This window comes from Balaenoptera musculus, chromosome 19 (assembly GCF_009873245.2).
Source record: "Balaenoptera musculus isolate JJ_BM4_2016_0621 chromosome 19, mBalMus1.pri.v3, whole genome shotgun sequence".
NCBI classification, from domain to species: Eukaryota; Metazoa; Chordata; class Mammalia; order Artiodactyla; family Balaenopteridae; genus Balaenoptera; species Balaenoptera musculus.
This window is the reverse complement of record NC_045803.1, coordinates 2,084,932-2,111,862: the sequence shown is the minus strand read 5'-3', so window position 1 is coordinate 2,111,862 and position 26,931 is coordinate 2,084,932. Positions and strand designations below refer to the sequence as shown.

Sequence of the window (26,931 nt, the reverse complement as noted above, 5' to 3'; positions counted from 1 at the left end):
CTCCTCCCAGTGGCCAGAGAAATCCTGACCTGGAGTCGCCCCGCGGCTCACGAGGACCTGAGCGTCCCGACCGCCCTCAGGGGAGACGCGGGTTCCTCAAGGGGCCCCACCGCGCGCACCATCGGGTCTCAGGGGCTCCTAGGCAGCAGCTCCTGCGCCCCATTGCCGCGAACGCACCCGCACATCCCCGAGGAGACTCTGCAGCGCGATCCCGCGCCGCCCTGGCCCCAAACTGCCCCCGCCCTGATGACAGGGACCCTTCAGAGCTGTGGCCTTGGGACTGACCTCCCGACCTCGGTTCTGCCTGGGCCGCTGGGCAGGAGCGGGCGGGCTTGCTCAGTGCTTGTCCTTGGCGCCCGAGCAGCACTGGCTCCAGAGATGCCCGAGGAGGCGGTGGACAAACTTGCGCGAATGAATGGGAATGAGTTGCTCAGCGACACGCACAAACCCCCCACCCCCAACCCCGAACACAAGTCAGGTGGTTAAAACAGTCTCCGACACCAGCACAGGCGTCAGAGTGTTGGCTGCAATTGTATTTTTACGGGGGAGGGTCAGGGGGCCTCTTCCTCCACGAAGGCCCCCCAGCCTGCCAGCATCACTATCCTTGTTACTGAGGGGCTCCTGCTGGGCCTCAGAATCCGTCCCCTCCCCCAGCGCTCCTCCCCCACTGCCCAGCCCAGGCCTTCCTAGGAAAGGCACAGAGGCTCATGCTTCAGAGGCACTGGGGCCTGGGGACCCCTTGGGGGTGGTTGGGGGACATGGTGGGTCCTGCAGGATCATCAGGTACACAATGAATCCCTCCCACGAGGTGACCTCCTGCCCAGGACTCACACTCCTGCTCACAGTGGGATACTTTCAGAATCTCAGAGACACCACTTTGGCCTCAGTGTCCTGCTTGTACAATTTAAGACCCACTTTAGATCCTCAAATACACACAAATGGGCAGTAACACATCCTGAGGTTCAGTAACACTCAGGCATGTGCATTCACACACACACACACAAATGTGCAGATACACACAGCTTCAAATACTGGGCACACCAGGCACACACACACGCAGGACACCCACATCTGCACACTTAAAACTCAAAGGGCACCCTATGGGATACTCAGACCACCTCTGCCTGACACCCCAGGGTCCACCCTCAGTCTCACCTGGGGACCCATCCCCCCAGAGGCCTCCCCCTCTCAGACGCCCCCTATTACTCCGCTTTGGACGCCCCCCAGCTCCTACTCACAATGGCTCACATTAAACCTCAGAATCACTCCTTCAGCCTTGTAAGCTTGAAAACACTGAGACCTCCTAGCAGATCAGACAGACAAATATGCGGAAATCCATCCACAGAAATACAGGCATGCAGACACACAGACACAGACACACACACACCTGGAAAATCGGAGTCACCCCCTCAGCCTTGCAAGCCTTTTAAAAACAATAAAACCCACTTGCTCCCCACTTACAAATGTGCAGATTCAGATCCACACAACTTCAAACCACAGGTAACCCACGCAGACACACCCACACAGACACACACACAGTTTTCAGATAAACACGTTGGACACTGGGGCATAAAGACACAAACACACCTGCGGCCACATCTCAAAACTCAAAATCACCCTCCAGACACATGATTCCCTCTGGCTGACACCCAGGACAGACCCAGGTCCCGCTGCCCAGAAGCCGCCCCCTTTCACACGTGCGGGCCAGTCATGCTCCCAGCGCCCCCCGACAGCCGGGCACTTACGCGCATAACCACTGTTGTCTCAAAAGCCGTTTTCCAAAAGCCCTTCTCATTCCCAAAACTTCATACGCGTCCTCCGAGAACCCTCTTTCCGCAGCTCCAACGCCCCCCAAACTGCTTCAGGTATTCCCTCCAAATCATTCATCCATGCCCCCAGCCGGCCAAGTTCGTAACTGGCTCCCTTAACTCCCAACTGACCCCTCCAGGGTCCTGGAGGCCCCTGAATAACCGCCTGCCACCGCCATCAGATTAGCATGCCCCTCACATAGTGAAGACATGAGCTCCCCAAATTCAGACACACAATCAGACTCTGCTGCAATCACACACCCGCACAGAGACACACACACACCTAAGTACCCATCGACTCCACCTGTCAGACAAAAATGCACACCCTTGGGCACAACTCCGCAGAGTCAGACGCAGACTCACACAGACGCCTCACAAAGTCAGAATTCGTGCTGTGTGGAATCCCATTAAAATCTCCCGCCCTGGGACGGACAGACAAGGCCACACACTCCCCGGACCCCCGCAGAGCCACACTCCCACCCTGACACAGTCACCTGCTGGCGAGCCAGTCACTCACTCACACCCACGCCCAGACCCTTCACCCTCGGAGGCACAACAGGTCAGGAAGGGGCGGCCGAGGACCCTCCCGCTGTCACCCCCATTAGCGCGCAGCCGAGCCACCCCCGCTTCCTCCACTGGCAGATACAGAGCCCTCCCCCCAACACACACACACACACACACACACACACACAGTCCCTCTCCCAAGCCACCTCCCATCCTCTCCTGCCGAAAACTCACCGCTCGGCGCACTCTCTGCCTTCCCTCCGAGCCGAATGCGGGTGGGCGGAATTCAAACCTGGACCAAAGCGCTCTGAGAACCGCCCACCGAACTACCTGTCCCAGAAGGCACCGCGCCTCGCCGCGCTAGCCGCTCCGTGTCTGCTAAGGAGCTCGAGCCCGGGTGGCGCTCGAGGACCTCTGGGAAATGTAGTCCCGAGACCGAAGGGGGCGGTCCAGGGACGCCAGAGTGGCGGAGGTGGGAGCAAGAGGTGGTATGCCTCACTCCTTTCATCCCAGCCCTGGGTTCCTGCAGATGGAGGGAGCATGGCGGGCAGGGGGCTTCACGCTCTGCACCTCATCCCCTTACCAGGAGGCAAAGTATTAAATAGCATAGAGGTCCCTGGAGACCCTGCCTCAAAACTTCCAGCACCCCTCGGCAGCCTTGTGCAGCCAAGAGCTATGTGCATCCAATGAAAAGCAAAAAACAAAAAAACTGCATTCAACAAGATCACAAGTTTATGCTCATTTTATATGAGTAATTTAAAAAATAGATTTAAAATAGTACTTTTAAAATAGATTGTCGTTTCTGATGGAGAAATTTGAACATGGGGTATTTGGAGATATTAAGAAATTATTTTAAGTGTAATAGTGGTATTGGGACTAGTTTTTTTAAAGAGTCATTATCTTTGGTGGATATGTACTGGGATTCAAGGATGGTTTAACATATGCAAATCAATAAATGATACGACACTAATAGACAAGATAAAAACCACATTATCATCTCAATAGATGCAGAAAAACCCTTGGACAAAGTTCGACATCCTTTCATGATGGATAAATAAAAATTCCCAACAAATTGGCTATAGAAGGAATGTACCTCAACTTAATACAGGCCATATATGATAAGCCCACAGCTAACATCATATCAATGGTGAAAGGTTGGAAGCTTTTCCTCTAAGATCAGGAACAAGACATGGATGCGCACTCTCATCAATCCTATTCTACAAAGTACTAGAAGCACTAGCCAGAGCAATTAGACTAGAAAAAGAAATAAAAGGCATTCAAATCAGAAAGGAAGAAGTAAAATTTTCTCTGTTTGTAGATGATATTCAAACAAAAATCCTAAAGACTCCACCCCTACCAAAAGACTCCACCAAAAAACAGAACTAATACACAAATTCAATAAAGTTGCAGGATACAAAATCAACACCAAAAATCAATAGCATTTTCATATACTAACAGCAAACTATCTGAAAAACAAATTATGAAACAATTCTTTTTCTAATACCATCAAAAAGAATAAAATACTAATAAATTTAACCAAAGAGGTGAAAGATCTGTACACTGAAAAACATAAAACATTGATGAAAGGAATCAAAGACACAAATAAATGGGAAGATATACGATGTTCATGGATTGGAAGAATTAATATTGTTTACACGTCTATTCTACCCAAAGCAATCTTCAGATTCAATGCAATCCCTATCAGAATTCCATGGCATTTTAACAGAAATAGAAAAAAAAAATCCTAAAATTCAGATGGAACTACAAAAGATCTGACTAGCCCGTACAATCTTGAGCAAGAAAAACAATGCTGGAAGCATCACATTTCTTGATTTAAAAAATACATTACAAATCTACAGCAATAAAACCAGTATGGTACTGGAATAAGAACAGACATAGAGCAATGGAACAGGATACAGAGCCAGAAATAAATGCATGCATCTTCAGTCAACTGATTTTCAACCAAGGTGCTAAGAACACACAATGGGGCATAGATACTCTCTTCAATTAATTGTGCTGGAATACTCAGTTTTGGATATAATTGCATACCCAAATGCAAAAGAATGAAATTGAACCTTTATTTCACACCATATACAAAAACCAATTCAAAATGGATTAAACACTTAAACATTAGACCTGAAACCATGAAATTACTAGAGGAAAACATAACAGGAAAGCTCCTTGACATTGGTCTTGGCAATTGTTTTATTGGATATGACACCAAAAGCACAGGCAAAAAAAGCAAAAGTAGACAAATGGGATTGCATCAAACTAAAAAGCTGTATAGCAAAGGAAACAATCAGGAGAGTGAAGAGAACTCACTCTTGGAATGAGTGGAATGGGAGAAAATATTTGCAAACTATACATCTGATAAGGGGTTAATATCAAAAGTGTATAAGGAACTCATACAGCTCAATGGCAAAAAATAAACAACCGAATTAAAAAATGAGCAGAGGATCTGAATATACATTCTCCAAAGAAGACATACAAATAGCCAACAGATATATCAAACTGCTCAACATCATTAAATATCAGGTAAATACAAATCAAAACAAAAATGAGACAGCACTGCATACCTGTTAGGATGGCTATTATCAAAAAGACAAAAGATAACTAGTGCTGGTGAGGATATGAGAAAAAGGAACTCTTATTCTGTTGGTGGGAATGCAAATTGATACAGCTACTATGGAAAATAATATGGGGATAAATACTACATGATCTCACTTATATGTGGAATCTAAGAAAGTCAAACTCTTAGAAACAGAGTGTAGAATAGTGGTTGCAGTGTCTGGGAGGTGTGGAAAATGAAGGGATGTTGGCCAAACGGTATAAAGTTTTAGTTATGCAGGATGAATAAGTTCTGGAGTGCTAATGTACAGCTTGGTGACTTTAGTTAATAACACTGTATTATATACTTGAAATTTGCTAAGAGAGTAGATCTCTTACCAAGAAAAAGGGGGGATAACCATGTGTGGTGAAGGATATATTATTTATCTTGATTGTGATAATCATTTCACAATGTATATGGCTATCAAAACATCATATTGTAAACCTTAAATATATACAATGTTTATTTGTCAATTGTCTCTATTAAGCTGGAAAAAATTAAAACAAACAAACAAAAGAAACTAATTCAGTGGGTATCTGGGGATGTAGCTGTGGTAATAATAGCAAAAATAACTGTCATTTATGGAAGAGTAACCAGGGTAATGCATTTCTCATTTGAATCATGAAAACAACCTCATTTTACAAATGAGAAAACTGAGGTCAGGGTGTATAAAATATGTGCCCAAGGCAACATTTGGCCAGTGGGCAAAGCTGGGATCTGATCCCAGGAAATCTAGATCCAGAGCCTAAGTAGCTGACTGCTCATTTAACTGACATTTATTGAGTACATACTATGCTAGGCACCAGTCTAGGCGCTGAGGAAACAGCGAATCAAATAGACATAAGTCTCTGACCTTGTGGCATTTCCTTCCTAATGGAAAAGAGAGACAATGAAAAATAAGTAGGGTAGGTGGTGAATCAGATAGTGGAAAATAGTGCTATGGAGAAAAATCAAACAGGGGGTGTGTTTGAGAAGTGCTGAAATTTCAGGGTGGCCAAGGAAGGTATCCCCCAAAGATGACATTTGAGCAAAACTCTGAAGGATCCCAAGAAACAAGACTTATTGATATCTGGAGGAGACGTGTTCCAGGCAGAGGGAACAGCCAATGCAAAGAGATGAGATGACGACATGAGTAATGTGTCTAAGAATAGCAAGGAGGACAGTGGCTGGAACCCAGGGCAGAAAACATTTGACCCTAGGAAGTCTTTTGGGGGTTTGGTCTGAGAGGGCTCCTCCACCACTTCTCCAGATCTGACAGGCTCAGTGGAGGTGGGCAACCCTTCAGGTCCAGGCTAGAGTCACTCAGACCCAGAGAGGTCTGTGCCACTCACCCAGGAGGACCCTGCCCAGAGTAGGGGTGGGGAGCGATTCCTGTTTCCTCTCTCAGGGGTCGATTGGATGGTAGTTGCAGGCCACTGGGACTCCTTGACCATGGTTGTTTGAGAGGGTGAACAGAAAGGAAAACCTGGGCTCACTGTGTCACCAGCCCTAACCCCCACCATGCCCAGAAAACCCCCTTTCTGGGTGTGGGGGATGTGATTGGAGATGTGTCCCCAGGTAGGTTTAATGCTCTGCTGTGTATGTCTGAAATTCTTCATAATTTCTGAACATGAGATTCCATGTTTTAATTTGGTAGTGGGTCCCCCAAATTATGCAGCTGGTCCAGGATAGATATTATTATTATTTCTGTTTTGCTGGAAATGAAAGTACAGAGTTGGTAAGGAGCAGCTAGAAAATACGAAGCTGGGATATGAACCAAGACTCAGCCTGGCTCAAGTGTGGGTGCTCTTCACCCCTGGTCTAGGTGATATTTGCCCTTAGGAGACCCATTCAGAAGGAGAGCTCCTCCCCTTCTCACTCCAGAAAACAAAGCAGGCAACATCCTGTCCCTTACCTCTTTCCAAATTAAGGAAAGGGGGTGGTTAGGTAGAATAATAGCTCCCCAAAGAAGTCCATATCCTAATCCCCAGAATTTGTGAATATGTTACCTTCCATGGCAAAAAGGACTTTTACTTCTTTCCAATTTGGATTCCTTTATTTCTTTTTCTTGCCTGATTGCTCTGTCTAGGACTTCCAGTAGGATGTTGAATAGAGTGGTGAAAGTGGGAATCCTTGTCTTGTTCCTGATTTTAAAGCAAAAACTTTCAGCTTTTCACTGTTGAGTATGGTGTTAATTGTTGACTTGTCATATTTGGCCTTTATTATGTTGAGATTGAACTATCCTTGCAACCTAGGAATAAATCCCACCTGATCATGGTGAATGATCCTTTTTTTTTTTTTTTTTGGCTGTGTCACATGGTTTGCAGGATTTCAGCTCCCAGACCAGGGACTGAACCTGGGCCCCAGCAGTGAAAATACCAAGTCTCAACCACTGGATGGTCAGGGAATTCCTTGTATGATCCTTTTAATGTGCTATTGAATTCAGTGTGCTAGCGTTTTGTTGAGAATTTTTGTATCTATATTCATCAGGGATATTGGCCTGTAGTTTTCTTATAGTGTCCTTGTCTGACTTTGGTATTAGGTTAATGCTGACCTTATAAAATGAGTTTGGAAGTGTTCTTTCCAGTTATAATTTTTGGGAGAGTTTGAAGATTGATGTTAATTCCTTGCTAAATGTTCCATAGAATTCACCAGTGAAGCCATCTGATTCTGGGCTTTCCTTTGTTGGAAGGTTTTTTATTATTGATTTGATCTCCTTATTCATTATTGGCCATTTCAGGTTTTCTGTTTCATCGTAATTCAGTCTTGGAAGGTTGTATGTTCCCCTGAACGTATTTGTTTTTTCTAGGTTGTCCAATTTGCTAGCATATAATTGTTCCATGGTGGGTTTTATGATACATATGTTTTTTGCATTTCTGTGGTATCAGTTGTAATGTCACCTATTTTATTTATAATTTTATTTATTTGAGTTTTCTCTTTATTCTTAGTCTAGCTAAAGGTTTGTCAGCTTTTAAAAATCTTTAAAAAAAAAAAAGCTCTTAGTTTCATTGATCTTTTCTATTGTTGTGTATTGTGTTTGGAAAAGATACTTGATATGGTTTCCATCTTCCTAAATTTGTTAAGCCTGTTTGGTGGCCTAACATATGATCTATCCTGGAGAATGTTTTGTGTGTGCTTGAGAAGAAGGTGTATTTTGCTACTGCTGGATGGCATGTTCTATATGTCTCTAGGCCTATTTGGATAGTGTTGATCCAATCTGCTGTTTATTTTCTATCTGGATGATCTATCCATTATTGAAAATGGGGTATTGAAGTCCACTACTATTATTGTATTGCTACCCATCTCTCCCTTCAGCTCTGTTAATATTTGCTTTGTGTATTTAGGGACTCTGATGTTGGGTACATATATAATTATTATATCCTCTGTATGATTTGACCCCTTTATCATTATATAATGACTTTCTTGTGACAGTTTTTGACTTAAAGTCTACTTTGTCTGATATAGGAATAGCCACTGCTGTTCTCTTTTGGTTACCATTTCATTTACATGAAATATCATTTTCCAATCCTTCACTCTCAGCATATATGTGTCCTTAAAGCTAAAATGAGTCTCTTGTAGGTAATATGTATTTGGATCATGTTTTGTTTTGTTTTCTACCCATTCAGTCACTCTATGTCTTTTGAATGAGGAATTTAATCCATTTACATTTAAAGTAATTATTGATAAATTAGGACATATTATTGCCATTTTGGTAAATGTTTTTTGACTTTTTCAGTAGTTTCTTTGTTTTTCTCTTGCTGTCTTCCTTTGTGATTTGATGATTTTATGGAATGGTCTGTTTTGATTTCCTTTTTCTTTATATTTTGTGTATCTACTAATTTTATTTGTGTTTATCCTGAGGCTCACATAGAAATCCTATAGCTTTGACAATCTATTTTAAACGGATAACTTCAACTGAACACAAAAACTTTATACTTACACTTCCTCCACCACCCCCACACACTTTGTTATTGATATCACCATTTACATCTTTTTATATTGTGTATCCATTAATAATTTATTGTAGTTATAGCTATTTTTAATGCTTTGTCTTTAAACTTTTATACAAGAATTGAAAGTTATTTGTGCACCATCATAACAGTATTAGAGTATTCTGTATTTAACTATATACTCACCTTTACCAGTGAGTTTTATTTTCATATGCTTTCATGCTGCTAGTGTCTTTTCATTTCAGCATGAAGAGCTCTTTTTGGCATTTTTTGTAAGGTAGGTCTAGTGGTGATGAACTCTCAGATCTTGTTTGTCTGGGAAAACCTTTATCTTCCTTCATCTCTGAAGGAAAACTTTGCCAGGTATAGTATTCTTGGTTGGCAGTTTTCCTCTTTCAGCACTTTTGAATATATCATCCCATTATCTCCTGGCCTGCAAAGTTTCTGCAAAGAAAGCTGCTGACAGTCTTACCAGGGCTATCTTGTTTGTGGTCAGTCTTGCTGCTTTCAAAATTCTCTTTGTCTTTGACTTTTGAGAATTTGATTATTTTGTGTCTTGATGTAGAACTTTTAAAAATCAACCTATTTGGGATTCTTTGACTCCATGAATCTGGATGTTCATTTGTTTCGCCAGAATTGGGAAATTTTCAGCCATTATTTCTTTAAATAGGCTTTCTTCTCTCTCTCTCTCTCTCTCTTCTCCTTCTGAGACTCCCATAATGTGTATATTTCTTTGCTTTATGAAGTCCTATAAGTCCTTTATGATTTCTTCATTCTTTTTCATTCTTTCTGCTTCTCTGACTGGATAATTTTTAAAAACTGAAGTATAGTTGATTTACAGTATTATATTAGCTTCAGGTGTACAACATAGTTATTCAATGTTTTTATAGATTATACTCCACTTAAAGATATTAGAAAATAATGGCTGGGACTTCCCTGGTGGTGCAGTGGTTAAGAATCCGCCTGCTAATGCAGGGGACACTGGCTCCAGTGCTGGTCCCAGAAGATCCCACATGCTGTGGAGCAACTAAGCCCATGAGCCACAACTAATGAGCTCATGTGCCACAACTACTGAAGCGCACACAATACCTACCAATAGCCTAGGGCCCGTGCTCCACAACTAGAGAAGCCACCACAATGAGAAGTCCATGCACCACAATGAAGAGTAGCCCTGACTCGCCACAATTAAAGAAAGTCCAAACTCAGTAACGAAGACCCAACACAGCCAAAAATAAATAAATAAATAAATAAATAAATTTATATATAAAAAAAGAAAATAATGGCTATATTTCCCCATGCTGTACAATATATCCTTATTGCTTATTTTATACATAGTAGTTTTTATCTCTTAATCCCATACCCACATCTCACCCCCTCCCCCATCCCCCTCCCCACTGGTAACCACTAGTTTGTTCTCTATATCTGTGAATCTGTTTCTTTTGTTATATACGTTCATTTGTTTTATTTTTAAGATTCCACATGTAAGTGATAACATAGAGTATCTGTCTTTTTCTGTCTGACTTATTTCACTAAACATAATACTCTCTAGGTTCATCCACATTGTTGCAAATGGCAGAATTTCATTCTTTTTTTATGGTTGAGTGGTATTCCACTGTATATATATATATCACATCTTCTTTGTCCATTCATCCGTTGATGGGTACTCAGGTCACTTCCATATCTTGGTTATTGTAAATAATGCTGCTATGAACATTGGGGTGCATGTATCTTTTTGAATTAGAGTCTTCGTGTTTTTCCAGATGTATACCCAGGAGTGGAATTGCTGGATCATATGGTTGTTCTATTTTTGATTTTTTGAGGAGTCTCCATACTGTTTTCCATAGTGGCTGCACCAATTTACAATCCCACAAACAGTGTACTAGGGTTTCCTTTTCTTCACATCCTCACCAACATTTGTGATGATAGCCATTTTGACAATTGTGAGGTGATATCTCTTTGTGGCTTTGATTTGCATTTCTTTGATGATTAGTGACGTTAAGGATTTTTTCATGTGCCTGTTGGCCATCTGTATGTATGTCTTCTTTGGAAAAATGTCTATTCAGGTATTTTGCCCATTCTTAAATTGGGTTCTTTGTTTTTTGTTTTTGTTTTTGTTTGATGTTGAGTTGTATGAGCTGTTTATATACATTGGATATTAACCTCTTATCAGTCATATTATTTGCAAATATTTTCTCCCATTCAGTAGGTTGTCTTTTCATTTTGTCAATGGTTTTCTTTGCTGTGCAAAGTATTTGAAGTTTAATTAGGTCTCATTTGTTTATTTTTGCTTTTGTTTCCTTTGCCTTCGGAGACAGATCCAAAAAAATATTGCCATGATTTATGTCAAAGAGTGTTCTTCTTATGTTTTCTTCTAGGAGTTTTATGGTTTCCAGTTTTACATTTAGGTCTTTAATCCACTTTGAGTTGATTTTTGTATATGGTGTTAGAGAATGTTCTAATTTCATTCTTTTACATGTAGCTGTCCCGTTTTCCCAGCAGCATTTATTGATGCTCCATTGTGTATTCTTGCCTCCTTTATCATGGTTTAATTGACCATAGTGTGTGGGTTTATTTCTGGATTCTCTGTTCTGTTCCATTGATCTCTGTGTCTGTTTCTGTGCCAGTACCATGCTGTTTTGATGACTGTAGCTTTGTTTACTGAAAATTTTGAATCACTTGCCCCTAAGTATGCTAATTCTTTCTTCTCCTTGATTAAGTCTGCTTTTGAACCCCACTAATTAATTTTTCAGTTCAGTTATTGTATTCTTCAGCTCCAGTGTTTCTACTTGGTTCTTTTGCTCATTTGTTTCTCTTTGTTGATATTCTCATTATGTTCACATATAATTTCCTTGGTTTCATTTGGTTGTCTACCCACGTTCTCTGGTAACTCACTGAGCTTTTTAAAGATGATTATTTTTAATTCTTTGTAAGACAGTTCACAGATTTCCATTTCTACCATGTTGGCTACTGGAGATTTGTTTTCTTACTTTGATTGTGCTGTGTTTTCTTGATTATTCATGTTCCTTGTAGGTTTGCTTTGTTCTGTACATTTGAACAAGCAGCTACCTCTCCCAGTCTTTGTGGGCTGGATTTGACTTAGAGAGATCTTCACCAGCTAGCAATTCTCAACTTGAGGCAAGAGAGAAGCCAACCCTTCAGGGAGTCCTAGTTGAGTCTCCAGATATATGACTATAATGCATGAGTGACCGTAGACAAGACAGCAGAAGATCCTAGCTGGGTCCAATCCAGTCTGCAGAACTGTGAGCAAATGTATGATTGTTGGTTGTTATTTTAAGTCACTAAGTTTTGGAATTGTTACATGATAAGAGATAATCAAAATAAGCAGTGACCGACCATATTTCTACTTGTTAATTAGGGCCAACCTCAGTTATCATCATAATCTTCTTTTTGCCTATTTGTCTAGTGGTCGGAGAGGGAACCCCAGAAGGCTAGGGGACAGTCTAGCTCCAGTTATATGGAACTACTGTGTCTCCAGCTGTACAAGTTCCCTTGGGTAGTAAGAGTTCTAAATCAACAGACTCCCTGAAACAAGAATTTGGAGAGTGGGTAATGAGATTCAATGGAAGGAAGTACACCTCTGTTTTCAATTCTTTGTTCCTGGACTTTTGTCTTCCAACTACGGACAGTAGGTTTGGGGCATATATCACATTTGGCAAAACAGCTTTCCAAAGTCAGATGGTGGTTTCTCTCATCAAAGACCATGGCTTAGTTTTCCTTAGGATATACCTAGGATGTTTTTTAGGGATTATACAGGTGTGTGGGATATAAATCATGGGAAGAGAATTCCTTGGTTAACAGCAAGGTATTGAGGTTCCATTAATGTCTCCGATTCTTCACTCCTCTCTGTCATGTGGCTTTAATTCCTTTCCTAAAGGTGGAGTATATTCCCCACCCCAAGTGACTTGCTTTGGCCAACAGAATGAGGTGAAAGTGACAGTATACTAGTTCCAAGTCTAGGCTTCAAGAGGCCTTGGGTATTTTCACCTGTTCTCTTGCATTTTGCCACCACCATAAGGAGGTGGTCCACTAGTCTCAGGAGGATGGGAGTTGTTTGAGTCTCCCAACCCCAGCTATAACTAGCCGACGTCAGCTGACAGCCAGCCCATCCCCAGGCACGTGAACAAGCCCAGCCAAGGTAAGCAGAGCCATCTCACCGATCCTGAGCTGATCCTAGGTGTGTGAGAAATAAACATTTACTGTGTGTCATCGAGGTTTTGTGGTTGCTTGTTCTGAGCATCATTCTGATGGATGACTGCTACATATGGTACCTAAGTGGTGTATGAAACACACAGTAAGCCCACAGATGTTGAGAAGAGGCTGGTGGGGAGGGAAAGGAAAATCTAAATCCAGAACACATCACTGTTCCATTGAGGATGAAACATTGCCCTCTCTGCGATGAAAGGGGCTTGGTGTGGTCAACCTACCCCCAAGATGTCTGGCTGTTTGGAGGGTGGACATAGTACCAGTCCTGGCTTCATCCTCCCTCGTGCCTTCCCAGGGGAGGAGTGAGTTAAACCAAGTGAAGAATTAGGAAGGTACAACTAGGAGATGCAGAGCCCAGTTCTCAGGAGCTGGTTTGCCTGCAGACAGCATGTCACATCTTAATTGCTGTTCACCTTGCAATGCTCCCAACCCCAAGGATGAGTGTTTGTTTAGATGCAACATCCACTGGTCCTTGGAAGGTTTGTTTATCAACAAATGGATTATCTCTGTAAGGCACAGGTGTTATGTTTAACAGAGTCTTTCCTCAAGGGTCCCTGGACTCTAGTGACATTGTCTGTCTATAAACAGACTCAAGGACGTTGTGACTCCAGTATGGTGGCCCTAGTCAGCCTCTTTTGGACTTAGACTTTGGCTTATTTTGCTATATAAATCCTTTGCAGGGGCATCACATCCATGAATCTGTGTCAGGACTCCCATCCCCCCCAAGATCTGATTACACCAGCCAGGCTTCCTCTGAGAAGTGGCCCCCTTTTCAATACTCAGGTTCTTCCCATTGCCAAGAACATCAGAGAGCATTTCAACGGCTGCCCCTCCCTCGGGCAGCCCCCTCGACTTCCTCTGTGTGGGATGGAAGTGGTGAATGAGGAGAGTTTTCAAGGGTTTGGAGCTTCAGGGTGGTCTCGCTGTTTCCGAGTCTCCTAGACCCACCATTCCGATTGCCAGGATCGTGTTTCCCTAGGGCTGCCCCACCTTTTCACATTGGGAATAGGGCAAGGCTATGGGTTTAACTGACCAAAGTCAGAGCCCTGCAGGTTAAAGGTGTTTGTAGAAACCCACCTGTACCTCTGATCTCGACACTCTTCATAGTCTTCTTTTTTTTTAATTGGAGTAAAATTGCTTTACAGTATTGTTAGTTTCTGCTGTAGAACAAAGTGAATCAGCTATATGTATACATATATCCCCTCTGTCTTGAGCCTCCCACCACCCTAACCACCCCCCAATCCCACCTCTCTAGGTCACCACAGAGCACAGAGCTGAGCTCCCTGACGACATCCTTCATAGTCTTTGGATTTGTCTGTGACAGCTGCTATCAAGCCCTTCACCCCAGGAAGCAGATGACTCCAGATGACCGACCATGGGCAGTACTTAAATATTTTACTGCCACGTGCCTTGGTCTTTGAGTTTCCCATTCCAAGGCCCAATACTGAATGTTTCCAAGTATCCCAATTTCCCTCAGGGTTTATTATCTCCAACCCATTCTCTGTATCCATTTCTGTATCAGTTAGGACTCTTTTGGGTTATAAATAAGTAACTATGGCCAAGTAAAGCAAGTAAGGAATAGCCTGGAAGGATAATGGGTACTCAGAGAATCAAAGGAAGAACTAAACAATCAGGCCTCAGGAAGGACAGTTACCAGAACAGCTCTTGGCTATCTCTGTAGGAGGAACTCATGTATGGTCAGGGCTGCCATTGGGATGACTTGTGTGTGCACTTCTGCTCAGAGAGCCTGATTGGCACAGGGCTCAGCCTTTGAACAGGGAAGGGGCAGGGCACTGTGGCATTCCCACAAGACTCGGTGGTTCCCAGAAAGGGGAAAGGATTTGGGGCTGCTGAAAACAGCAGAACACTACACCAATAACAAAGCCAGCTCAAGCGCAAGGAGGATTATTGTAATGAGGCAGGAGTTCTTAAGGAACCCAAAGGTAGGCAGTTCAGCCAGGATCCCCAAGGCACTGGGGTGGGTGAAGCACCAGGAACCAAGCTTCCCTCTGGCACGTGGCCTTGTTCACCAGCACACCCAGCCCCAGCCTGTGTGACCACCCAGGTGGCCCTCAGTCCAAGTCTGACTGGACACGGGGAACCCATGGGCACCAATCAGCTGAGGCCAGGGAAGGGTCAAACCTCAGGAAATAAACATGGCAGGGGCATAGTTACCCCTGCAAAGTGAGGTGCGGGTGGAGAAAAGAATTCCCTAAGTGCCCGTCAAGCAACCCCAACGACCCTCACTTCCTTCCCTTCCTAGACTTCCTTTCGTAGTCTTAAAAGAGAATTGACCCTCGCACCCTGACCGACGCTGGTGCCCCTTACCGTAGAAGGATCACCGACACTGTGACCACCCTTGAGTCAGTCAGGCACCACCAGGGGTAACCATCTAACCTCACGGAAGAGTGAGGGACGGACACTTTAAAGAGACTCCAAACCATAACAGCAACATGTTTTCCATGTTACGGGGTCATTCTTGTTTGTGTTTGAGAGAATATTATATTTAAATGAGATTAACATTTTAAACGCAGACTCAAGTAACTGAAACATACTTGTTGCGGTTATTATCAAGTTTAAAACACTATTGGAATATACGTTTTAATTTTATTCGTGCAGTTAAAAATGTGCGATCGTGTAGTACTAAAAGATCCCTTAGAAGTAACTCTTGAAATATGCAATCATTAAAACTGGAATAAGATTTGTAAACTAACCCTAAAGGCCTAAGGAGACGCTAAGTTTTTGGATTTTTAACCACCCCAAACACTCAAAATGGACAAAAGAAGAGACTGAGAAGTATCTTATTTTTAACTTTTATTTTTATTGTTGACACTATTACAGATAGATAGAACGACCACAACCATATTAACAAACCAAAAACCTGTGCACAGAAACAAGATGAAGAAAATATATGAAGATGTTAACCACAGTCTTTGGATGATGATAATATGGGCGAGTTTCTCTTCTACACTTCTGTAACTTCCAAGTCTCTGTAATGAACACACACCGTGTTTATAATGGACATACACGTAATAAAGGTAGGTTCCCAAAACACTGTGAGAAAGCCTGTCCCAGGAAACCGAGACAAAATACTTAACTGTAATCCCACAATGACCACACACCATTTCCTCACTGCTTTGTGTGTCTCTTCCCATCTTTGACCCTCTGCATACTCATCACAAACACCGCAGTCATCAGACTGTGCACAGGTCAAGGTGTCAACAGCAATGGTTGTTGGGTGTCGGGAATATGGGTGAATTTCTTTTCTTTTGCTTTGCTGAATCTCCCCGAAGTCTGCCATGAGTATGTACTATATATGTAATGGAAAAATACATACGTAAGATTTAGTACCAAAACACCAAAGATCATTCAAGGAATTTGAGACAAAATGTTTAACCATAATCCCACAATGACAACACTCTTTTAATTATTTTCCATATTTTTTTCATTTTAGACTTTATGCACACATACTCAACACTGTCATGATCACAAGCTTGTGCACTGACATGAGATGGAGAAAATAGATATGGGGATATCTATTTGACATGAGATGGAGAAAACAGATATGGGGATATGGGCGACTTTTCTAATTTATTTTGTATTTTCCAATTATTCCTCTGGGTACGTATTATGCTTGTAATGGAAACAAACATAATAAACTTTGTTATCAGGACACTACTATAGGGAACATCTGAAAACATTAAGATGAAAGTGTTTAACCATAATTCCACAAAGGTAACAGTTATTCTGAGTACACATTTTGACACAGTTATAATCATAAACCTGTGCACAGAAACAAGGATGAACAATATAGTGAGGAGTATATCTGTCTTTGGATGGGGGGGTATATGGATTTTTTTTTTCCTCCACTTTTCTGTATTTTCCAAGTGCCTGATAATGAGTTCAAATTATGTTCACAATGGAAACGTGATTATAAACTTTTTAGTAACACTATGATGAAGAACATCCAAGGAATTTAAGAAAATAATGCTCGACTATAAGCCTACGCCACCACCACCACGACAGCTTTTGACTATAAGCATACATTTTTAAACAGTTATAACTGTAGTATAAATATAATTCTGTGTCCTGTTTTTTCCACTTAGCATCCCGTAAATATATTTCCATGTTGCTACATAACTCTCCATGATTATCATCTTTAAACAGCTGCATTAGGAGTCCACCGACAAGTTCCCTTAATTGTCCTCCTATTTTTGGCATTAAGTTGTTCCTAATGTTTTACTAACCAAAGGCCAGAACGGACACCCTGACATTTGGCAAGTCGCTTTCTGAAGGGTTCTACCAGTTAATACTGCCAACACTGATGAACGCGGGTTCACCCCACCCACGCTGACGCCGGCCCCCACCTCAGGGGTCCTCCTCTGAGGCCGTGCCCCACTGTCCCTCAGCTCTCCCAGGTGTCCAACCTCGGGCCTTCTTATGCAGCTGGCCCTCGCCTACACCATGCCGTCGAAACGGCCCCTTCTTCTCAGAGGCCCAGGATATCCTGCTCATTCATTCTGCCCATCCTGGCCTTCCCATCCCTGCTCCTGATGTTGCTTCCGTCTGCTTCCTCATCCTCCTAGGTCTGGTGACGGTATCAGGACTCCCTTCTTTGGCTTACTCCTTTCTGCTTCCTGCTCTCACCCTACCAACCTCCTTCGACTTTGGAATTCCTTCCAGCTGCGATACGCTCTCCCCGAGCCCTAACCGTGCGGACCTAGGAGAGGGAGATTTAGACACATTTCCCCAGCAGGTACTTTAACTTTGCTCGCCCAAATAATCTAGCTCTTATCTTCTGCTCCCTTAATCTACCAGATCCTCTTTTAAACATTTTTTTTTAATTTTAAATTTTTTTTTTTTCCAGCCAACTCAAAGCCAGAAAGATTTCTTAATAGTCATTATGCGAGGGGCAGGGAAGCAAAGGGAGCACAGGTGGTCCACAGAACAGGACACAGGAAACCTCGAGCTGTGAGGTCGACTTGTGATCACACGGGAAACCGAGGCGCCTAGACAGACATGACACTCTGAAGGATAGGTGACAACTGCTTATTTAGGGGGCCACTCTTTAAGAGGAAGGGACAGATGGCAACGAAACAAATTAAGGCTGCTGGGGAACCTGAGTCCATGTTAAGCTTGAGTTGACTGTAAAGAAAGCTTTTTTTTTAAAATGCAAGTTAGACACGGGGTTGAGGGTCAGACAGGTAAAGACGAGAATTAAGTTTCACGCTAGAAAGCTCTAAGGATACTCGCCCCTGGGCGCCCAGGGTGCAAAAACTGAGTTGTAGCGGCACACACGGACGAAGCCCCGTTGCTACTTGTCGCTTAAGGCAGGGAGCGCGCAAAGGGAGTGATGAGGCGGCAGCCCTGTCCTAACTTACATGAGAGCCCCCGCGGTTCTCAACCTCGTCAGGCACGCGCGCGATCTAGGCATGGCTGCAACCACTCTTGAAAGGCAAAGACGCAAGATGCACAGGGAGAAGCCTCAGCTTTTGTGAATTCGCTATCCAACAGACATCAAGTTGGTTTACGAACAAATAACAAAACTTGTAACTATTTTTTGCATGAGAACCACTGCAAAGTACAAGGTGGCAACCAATCAATTTGGGGTTACAAAAGGCCAATCCACGTATCGTAAAGGCTTACACAGCATTAGGTTCCAAAGTGTTAGTGTAGACGAAATGGCTGAAAAGGAAGCTCCAAGTACTTCCCCTTTCAAACAGCAAAGCGGAAAAGACATTTTATCTTTCATGCCTACACCTTTACAGGAATATTTAAGAGTAAGGAACAACACAGTCAATTACTCAAAAAAATATGGATGGGATTCAAATAACGCACAATAAATCTTTCTAAGGATCTAAGATGCTTACAAATATATTCTAATTTGTTGCTCTCTTCCTCCTCCAAAAAAAAAAGAAAAAAAATCAAAGAGTACCAGGTCAGGAAGGTACCGCTGCAAGTGTACTGTAACTGGATACCGTATTAAGTCCAAATATGAACACTGCTTGCTATGATTCGCTATTTTACATACATCTCAGGAAACACTCATTATATATAGGTTCCAGGAGTGTCATTTACAGATGGAGGCGACTTCTGTAGCCTTGAAAGCCCCTCCAGTTTTCCGTCAACGCAATTACTCGGGTGGAAGGGAAGATGTGCGCTACGGCTTTCCCACATGCATACGCCGATGTCTGATGGGGAAGAGCTACGTCCGAAGGAGTCTCCACCTTCAGTTTCTTTCCAGGCTGAGCTGTCTGATGTTCAAAGTCAGGTGTGTACACGCCAAGGGAAGCCTCCTTCCGACATCATCGTGGGTTGGTTCCAATTCTCTGTGGTTTAGTAAGGGTCCAGTCCTAGTGAAGGTTTTCCAGCCTTGACACCCGAGTCCTCAGCCGGTGTGGGTGTTCTGGTGCCTGGCCAGGGACAGGCGGTCGGTGAAGACCTGCCCACAGACGTCACACTTGAAGTACTTGTCATCAGCCCTGCCGCTGTCACTGCTGCTGGTGCTGGCGTGCTCGGTGTAGCGGGAGCTCTCCCCGTAGACGCTTCCGGCCTCGAATATTATCACCCTGGCGTGCGTTTTCAGGTGCTCACCGTAGGCCGAGTTGGAGGTGAAGGTCTCTCCGCACTCCCTGCAGTCGTAGTAGGGCTCTTCCACTTGGATCTCCTGGTCGTCACCTTCCTCTTCTGGGTCCTCGACCCCCGCCCCGTCCGGCTCATCCGCGTCTCCCTCTGGCTCTTCGGCTCTTTCCTCTGGGTCTTCGATCCCCGCCCCATCCGGTTCATCGGCCTCCCCGCTGGGCTGCTCGGCTTCCCCGCTGGGCTCGGCCGCCTCCCCCTCCGGCCCCTCGGCCTCCCCGCTGGGCTGCTCGGCCTCCCCGCTGGGCTCGGCAGCCTCCACCTCTGGCTCGGCAGCCTCCACCTCTGGCTCTGCGGCCTCCACGTTTGATCCCTGGATCCGCAGAACTTCCCGCGGAACGAGGACGTTGGCTTCAACTTCCTGGGCGGCTGCTGCTGCTTCCTCTTCCTCGAGGTGCAGCTTCTGATGCTTCGTGAGGACTGTGTTGTGGATGAAGGACTTCCCACAGTCCTTGCACTCATAGAAGGGTGAATCCCTCTTGGGGGGCTCAGTGAGGAAGGAGGTGTGGACGAAGGTGGCCCCATAGTCATAGGGCTCATCCTTCTCGTGAATTCTCATGTGCTCCCGAAGGTCTGCCTGGCTGAGGAAGGATTCTCCACAGGTCTTACACTCGTAGTGCTTGTCCTTGGCCTGGTCTCTCTGAAGGTCTGTGGGGGCCGAGCCTGGGCTGACCGCATCTGTGCTTCCCTGGCCCTGCTCTAGCAGGTCGTCTCCAGCGTGGACTCTCATGTGTTCGTTAAGGACAGAGCCGTGGATGAAGTCTCGTCCGCACACTTGGCATTGCAGGGCCGTCCCAGCAGGAGGACTCTTCTGTGGGGCCCGAGGCCGCTGTGGGCTAATGACCAAGGGCTGCATAAAGGGCTCATCATACCTCCTGTGGCCGTAAAACTGGTCTTGCTCATGGATTTTCTGATGCTCGAAAAGGAATGAGCTATGAACGAAAGATTCCCCACATGCCGGGCACTCATAAAGCTGCTCTCCAATGTAATCTTTCTGATACTCACTGACAGAATGGGTGTGCATCACAGAATGCGTGTACTCGCGGCTGTCGATGAGGTACTCTCTGCCGTGAACCTTCTGGTGGTCCTTGAGGTCTGCGCGATCCACGAAGCCCAGCCCGCAGTCCTTACACCCATAGATGGTGTCTTCAGGCTCATCCGGCTCGTCTAGCCCTTCCTGCCGAGGCTCTTCCTGTCGAGGTCCATCAAGGCCCACACCCTGAATCACAGAGTCTCCAAACAGCTCCCCACCATGGAATTTCTCTCGGGCATAGATTTTCTGATGTATGCCAAGGCCTTCAACAGTGGCAAAACACTCCCCACACTCCTTACATTCACTGCGGATTGGCTGCTCAGCGTAACTGGTCTGAGCTGGTGCTTCAGCGTAACTGGTCTGAGCTGGTGCTTCAGGGTAACTGGTCTGAGCTGGTGCTTCAGCGTAACTGGTCTGAGCTGGTGGTGCAGCGTAACTGGTCTGAGCTGGTGGTTCAGCGTAACTGGTCTGAGCTGGTGCTTCAGGGTAACTGGTCTGAGCTGGTGCTTCAGCGTAACTGGTCTGAGCTGGTGCTTCAGCGTAACTGGTCTGAGCTGGTGCTTCAGGGTAACTGGTCTGAGCTGGTGCTTCAGCGTAACTGGTCTGAGCTGGTGCTTCAGCGTAACTGGTCTGAGCTGGTGCTTCAGGGCAACTGGTCTGAGCTGGTGCTTCAGCGTAACTGGTCTGAGCTGGTGCTTCAGGGTTACTGGTCTGAGCTGGTGCTTCAGCGTAACTGGTCTGAGCTGGTGCTTCAGGGTAACTGGTCTGAGCTGGTGGTTCAGGGCAACTGGTCTGAGCTGGTGCTTCAGCGTAACTGGTCTGAGCTGGTGCTTCAGGGTAACTGGTCTGAGCTGGTGCTTCAGCGTAACTGGTCTGAGCTGGTGCTTCAGGGTAACTGGTCTCAGCTGGTGGTCCTGCATAAGCTGTCTGCACTGACTGGTCCGCGTAACTGCTCTGAGCTGGCTCTTCAGCGCGACTCATCTGTGCGGACTGGCCCGCGTAACTGGTCTGAGGATCCGCCGAGGCTAAGCTGCGAATGACGGATCGCATGTAGCTTTCACTTCCAGACGGCGTCTTTCTATCGTGAATCTTCTGATGCTCAGTGAGGTCGGAGCTATGAACAAAGGACTCTCCACACTCCGGACATTTGTAAAACTTCTCTCTCGGGCGAAACGTTTGAGGTTCCCCAAAATGCAGGGCGTGGATCACAGAGGTCTCGTAAACCCCGCGCTCGATGTTCTTCTTCTTAGCACGGGCCTTCTGATGCTCGCGCACATCGGACTTGGGCACACACGGTTCACCACCCTTCTTCCATCCACTGGGGCCCTCCCCAGCGAGACTGTCCTGAGGCACGGTGGGGGGCGCGCTGTGGACAACAGAGCCCTTGAAGGCGTTGTTCTTGCCCCCTGCGCAGGGGCTCTCTCGGGCGGGGGTCTTCTGCGGCTGGCCACGAGGGTCTGAGCGGTAAGCGGAGCACTCCCGCTGCTCGTCACAGCCAAGGAGCTCACTTCCACGACGACCACGGGGAGGCTTGAAAGCGGCTAGGCTGTGGATGACGGACCTCTCATACCCCTTTCTTTCAGAGCTACTCTCCCCAGCGTGGACTTTCCGATGTTCGGTGGCACCCGAGCTCTGTACGGTCGCCTCTGCGATCACTCTCGGTTTGCTGTGACTTTTCTGAGCCCCAGGGAAGGCTGAGCTGTGAATGAAAGGCCTCTCATAGGGGTTCCTCTCGCAGGACAGGGCTTCCCGGCTGTCATCAGGATTGGAGCTGACAGTGAATGCCTTCTCGTCCTCCTCGTCCTCCGGTGGCCTTGTTATAGTGTGACTCTTCTGAGATTCGGGGAAGGACACACTGTGAATGACAGACTTCTCGTACCCCCGGCCTTCAAAGAGGTTCTTCCGAGAATGAATTTTCTGATGCTCGATGAGGTCTGAGTTTTGCCTAAAGGCATCCCCACCATCTTTGAAGTCGTAGGGCTTCTCTGCTGGGTAGGTTTTCTGGCGTCTTTTAAGGGACTGACCAGGAATGAAGGTTTCCTCACACACTTTGCCCTTGTTTTCAAATGGGTTTCCTCGGGTGTGGACCTTGTGGTGCTCTTTCAGGGATGCGCTGTGATGGAAGGTCTCCCCGCACACCTTGCACTCGTACATTTTCTCTTTCCCATACATCTTCTGAAAGTCGTTAAGCGTTGGGCTGGGTCTGAAGGCTTCCCCACGCTCGTTATCTTTGTCATCTCGGCCATGGGTTTTCTGGTGCTCAATCAGAGCGGAACTATGAAGGAAGGTCTCCTTGCACACCTTGCACTCGTAGAATTTATCTTTCCCGTATATCTTCTGGAGCTCACTGAAGGTTGGGCTGGGCATGAAGGGCTCCTCGCACTCCTCGTCCTTACACCTCGCAAGGCAATCTCTAGCGTGAGCTTTCCGATGCTCGGCCAGGGCGGCGCTCTTACTGAAGGGTTCCCCACACTCCTTACATTCAAAGCGTTTCCCTCCGGTCTGCCTTTTCTGAACCTCACTGACGGCCACACTATGAAGAAAGGACTCGCCGTACTCGTACAGGTTCTCCCTGGTGTGCGTGATCTGATGCTCCACAAACCCTGAAATCACGCTGAAGGACCTCCCGCACTCATCACACACATAGGGCGTCGCCCCAAAGTCGAAGGGCTGCGACTGGGGGACGGGCGGCGCGCTAAGGCTGCTCCCACTCACGGCCTTCCTCACCTCGCTGCGCTCAAAGGGCCGCTTCCTTGCACCACCTCTCCGACCGTGCGCGGAGCCCTTCCCGTCTGTGTCAAAATGATAGCGCCTTTTTCTCTCAAGAACTCTCTTTCTGGAAACAAGGTTTGAGTTCAGATTAAAGCCTCCTCCCCCAAAGGCATTCCCTTCGTGGCCCCTCTCCTGAATCACCGACTCCCTCTTGTTGAATGGAACTTCCTTCCAGGCACTGTCTGGCCTCCTGGGGAACCTCTGCAGCCGATCGCTAGGTTCCCTTGCCCTTCCCGATTTGGAGTTGCGCGAAACGTCCTTGATGAACTTTTCCATTATCACCCCGTGGGAAGATTCATCTTCACAGATCCCCCGCCGATGGGCTGACTTTTTGGTTTCAGGCATAGTTTTCAGACCTGAAAAGAAATCCCAAATGTAAGTGCTCCCTCGTCCCTGTACTTGTGCAAAGTAACACTGGGACCTCCGTGATGGTGGTGTGAAGATAAAACTGTAAAATGCTTGTATTTCTGTGCATCAATTGTGTATCATCATGTAACAGTGTGTACGGACGGCTCCCATCTCACTGGTGCAAGCGCCACTCCGCAGGGCCTCACGCGCTCACCTCGACTGGTGCTCGGGTAGGCACTTCTCTTGGACCTTGACGAGTGGCCCTGGGTCATGTGCGAGTGGCCGTCGTCCTCGGCAAGCTGAACCCCTGTCCAGAGGAAGAACACAACATCTCACACTCGAGTTGGGGACCAAGACTCATCACTATCAATGATGTCTGTCTTTCTCTCAGCCACGAAGTGTGAAGGGGCCCATATCCAAGCCCTATCACGTCTTCTACTTGCAGTCTCATTTCCTTAGTATTCATTCCTTAGCCTCTGCTGGTCTGAATTTTAGTTAATTCTCCTGACTCCACCTAGAAGTTTGTACAAAGACCTCCGAGTGCCTTCTAAATTCAGTGCGTTCTTTTCAGTCTTCCCCTTCTCGTAACCACCTCCTCAGTCCTGACATCCTTTCACTGGGCTTCCTGGCTCTCCTCCTACTCGTGCCTGTTTTCCCCACCTGTTCTCCAAACACGGGAGCTCCTCAAGGCTCCACTGCCCACACAACACTCCTGCAGAGCCAACCGCCTACTAGGACCTGAGCCAGATGTCTTCCAGGGGAATCCAAACTGGAACTTGGGACCCCATTCGAAATATTTAAGTTTCCAGGGTCAGCACCCTTGGGGGCAAGAGTCGTCTCCTGGGCTCCCTGACCCCACACCACACACTCTTCCCCCAAAGCCAGAGGATTGGTAAAACACAGCCTCATCGTTTACGCCTCTGCTGGCAGCCGCTCAAGGGCCTCCGACCCCCCGAGTCCACACACGCTGCGGACCCCGACTCCCTGCGGCAGCCTGCAGGGCCAGGCCGGGGGCGCAGCGCTCACCCAGAGAGAGCAGCTTCCGGTAGTTCTCCATGTTGTCCTGAACCGGGTTCTGGGGCTTCCGGTCCTCAGTGAGGGCCACCACATCCTGGTACGACACTGCATCCTGCAACAGCAAATGCACACCTCTCCTCAGGGGAGCTCACCCCCGTGGGCGACAAGGACAGGACGACGCTGGCGGCATGGCAGCCACACACGCACGCGCACACGGTGTGCAGCAAGTGCCCACACCACTCGGGGTTCCGAATGACCCAAGTCAGGTTCTACCAGGGACCTACTTGGCACCTACCTTGGTGCTACACTCTGAGGAAGCTCCCAAAGACGGAGGACACATATTCCTTGCCCTCATGCAGCTTATCATTTGTTTGGAGAGAAACAATCAGAGAACAGTAAACAATAAAGTGGGGTGCAGAGAGTCAGTGCTAAGCGGCTTTAGCAGGGGGACAGCTCAGGGTGGGCTGGGACGGTGAGCAAAGACCGCAGAGGCCGTGGGTGGGGTGCTAAGTGGTGGTGGGACTCCGGCCCGGATGGGGGTGGGGTGGTGGGGGTGGGGTGGGAAGCTTCAACAGGCTCAGTGTCAACCGCACACAGCGTTTCCAGACACCTGGTCAGCAGAGTGACCAGCCTCCATCCCCAGGCCCGCTGTGTCCTGTGTCCACCTCCGCCGTACACTGTGGCTGCTCCGTGGGCCCTTCTAGGTATGGACAAGTTCCAAAGAACCCGGGGGTGACCTTAAGCACGGAGCACCTTCCTCTCCCAGCTGCCTCCTCTGCTTCGATGCACACTCCCCTGCAAAGCATCTTAGGAGTCCCCACATCACGCGGGAGAGCCTCCCGCACAGGACCTCACAGGACCTCTTCTCACTGCCGCACTAGAACGCCACTAGTTTCGGGGAGTCGTGGTCCCAGGGGGCCTGGAGACAGACTCAAGGAGCAAGGTGGAGCCGTGGGAAGCCCTCAGGCTGTGGGGCCAGAGAAGATTCCAGGGTCAAAGGAGCTTATGCACCGTTTACGACCGAGCAACCCTGGGAGCAGACGTCTTTCCAAACCTCAGGTCCTTCATCTATGAAACGGAGAGAAGGGCATCAGCCTGCCCTGTAGCACTGTGGGAGTGGATGTGCTGCGATGTGATTTGTTGTTTAAGCATGGAGAAAAATGGTGTAAAGGAAATGTAAATTGTTGTCACTACTGAACTATTATGTAAAGATATTTTGATATTAAATTTGCTACAGTTCTGGGAAGTGGCACAGATATCACAGCCATGCGCAAATGCAGCAAAAAAAAAAAAAAAAAAAGACAATCAGGTGCATCGCCTACTGAAAAAGATAAACAGGCACAGGCACTGGGGTTTAAGAGGAAAGCCTCATTTGTAATACAACTGCCAACGTGCAGTGATTAGAAAGCAAAAAACCACCACCAAAACTAAGCAGAACTTCAAAAATGAAAACTCTTACAAGGCCAGGGCTGAGGATTTTTAGGACAACACACTACAAAAGATCAGGAAGCACTCACTGCAAAACCGCCTGGTCCCACCACCGGCCAGAAAGCTAGACTGCACCCTTTCTGGTGGGAGCCCATCTCCTCCCGTCAGTCTCCTCCCGTCAGAGGGCGGCTCCCCAGAGCGGGCACCCCGCTGTGCTCGGGGGCGACAGTGCCTCCATCCTAAGGCCTCAGCCCTGGATTATTGCAACGCAGGAAAAGCCCGCTGGGAGCACAGATGTATTTGCGGTGGGAGAGGGAGGGAACCAGAACTCCTAACTTGGGGGCTGCCAGAGAGCAGATGAGGTCAAGAACCCGGGGGACTGTGGGTGCCAGAAGGACACCATCCCTGGTGCTAACAGACCCCAAAGGGCAATGGCAAAAGGGAAGGGGCATTTTTCATATCTTTCTCTCCGTGTGCTTAATCTGAGTAACATAAATGTAATGTATGTTAAATTTTGGACTACGTTGTCGCTAGCAAAGAAAAATGCTGCTTTGACTTAAATTAAGTTGACCTATTCAAGTGGGTAGCCCTAAGCAGTTGTTTTCTTTGCATCTGTGATCA

The 26,931-nt window shown here is 46.5% G+C and overlaps 1 protein-coding gene across 1 annotated transcript in view; it reads right to left on the bottom strand.

The window, feature by feature from the left end:
• ZIM2 (zinc finger imprinted 2) overlaps nt 1–26,931 on the bottom strand; it is a 130,309-nt gene that overhangs the window by 82,946 nt on the left and 20,432 nt on the right. The window contains 2 exon segments of the mRNA XM_036832241.1: nt 24,080–24,172; nt 24,892–24,994. Of these exon segments, the coding sequence (XP_036688136.1) occupies nt 24,080–24,172; nt 24,892–24,994 (196 nt within the window).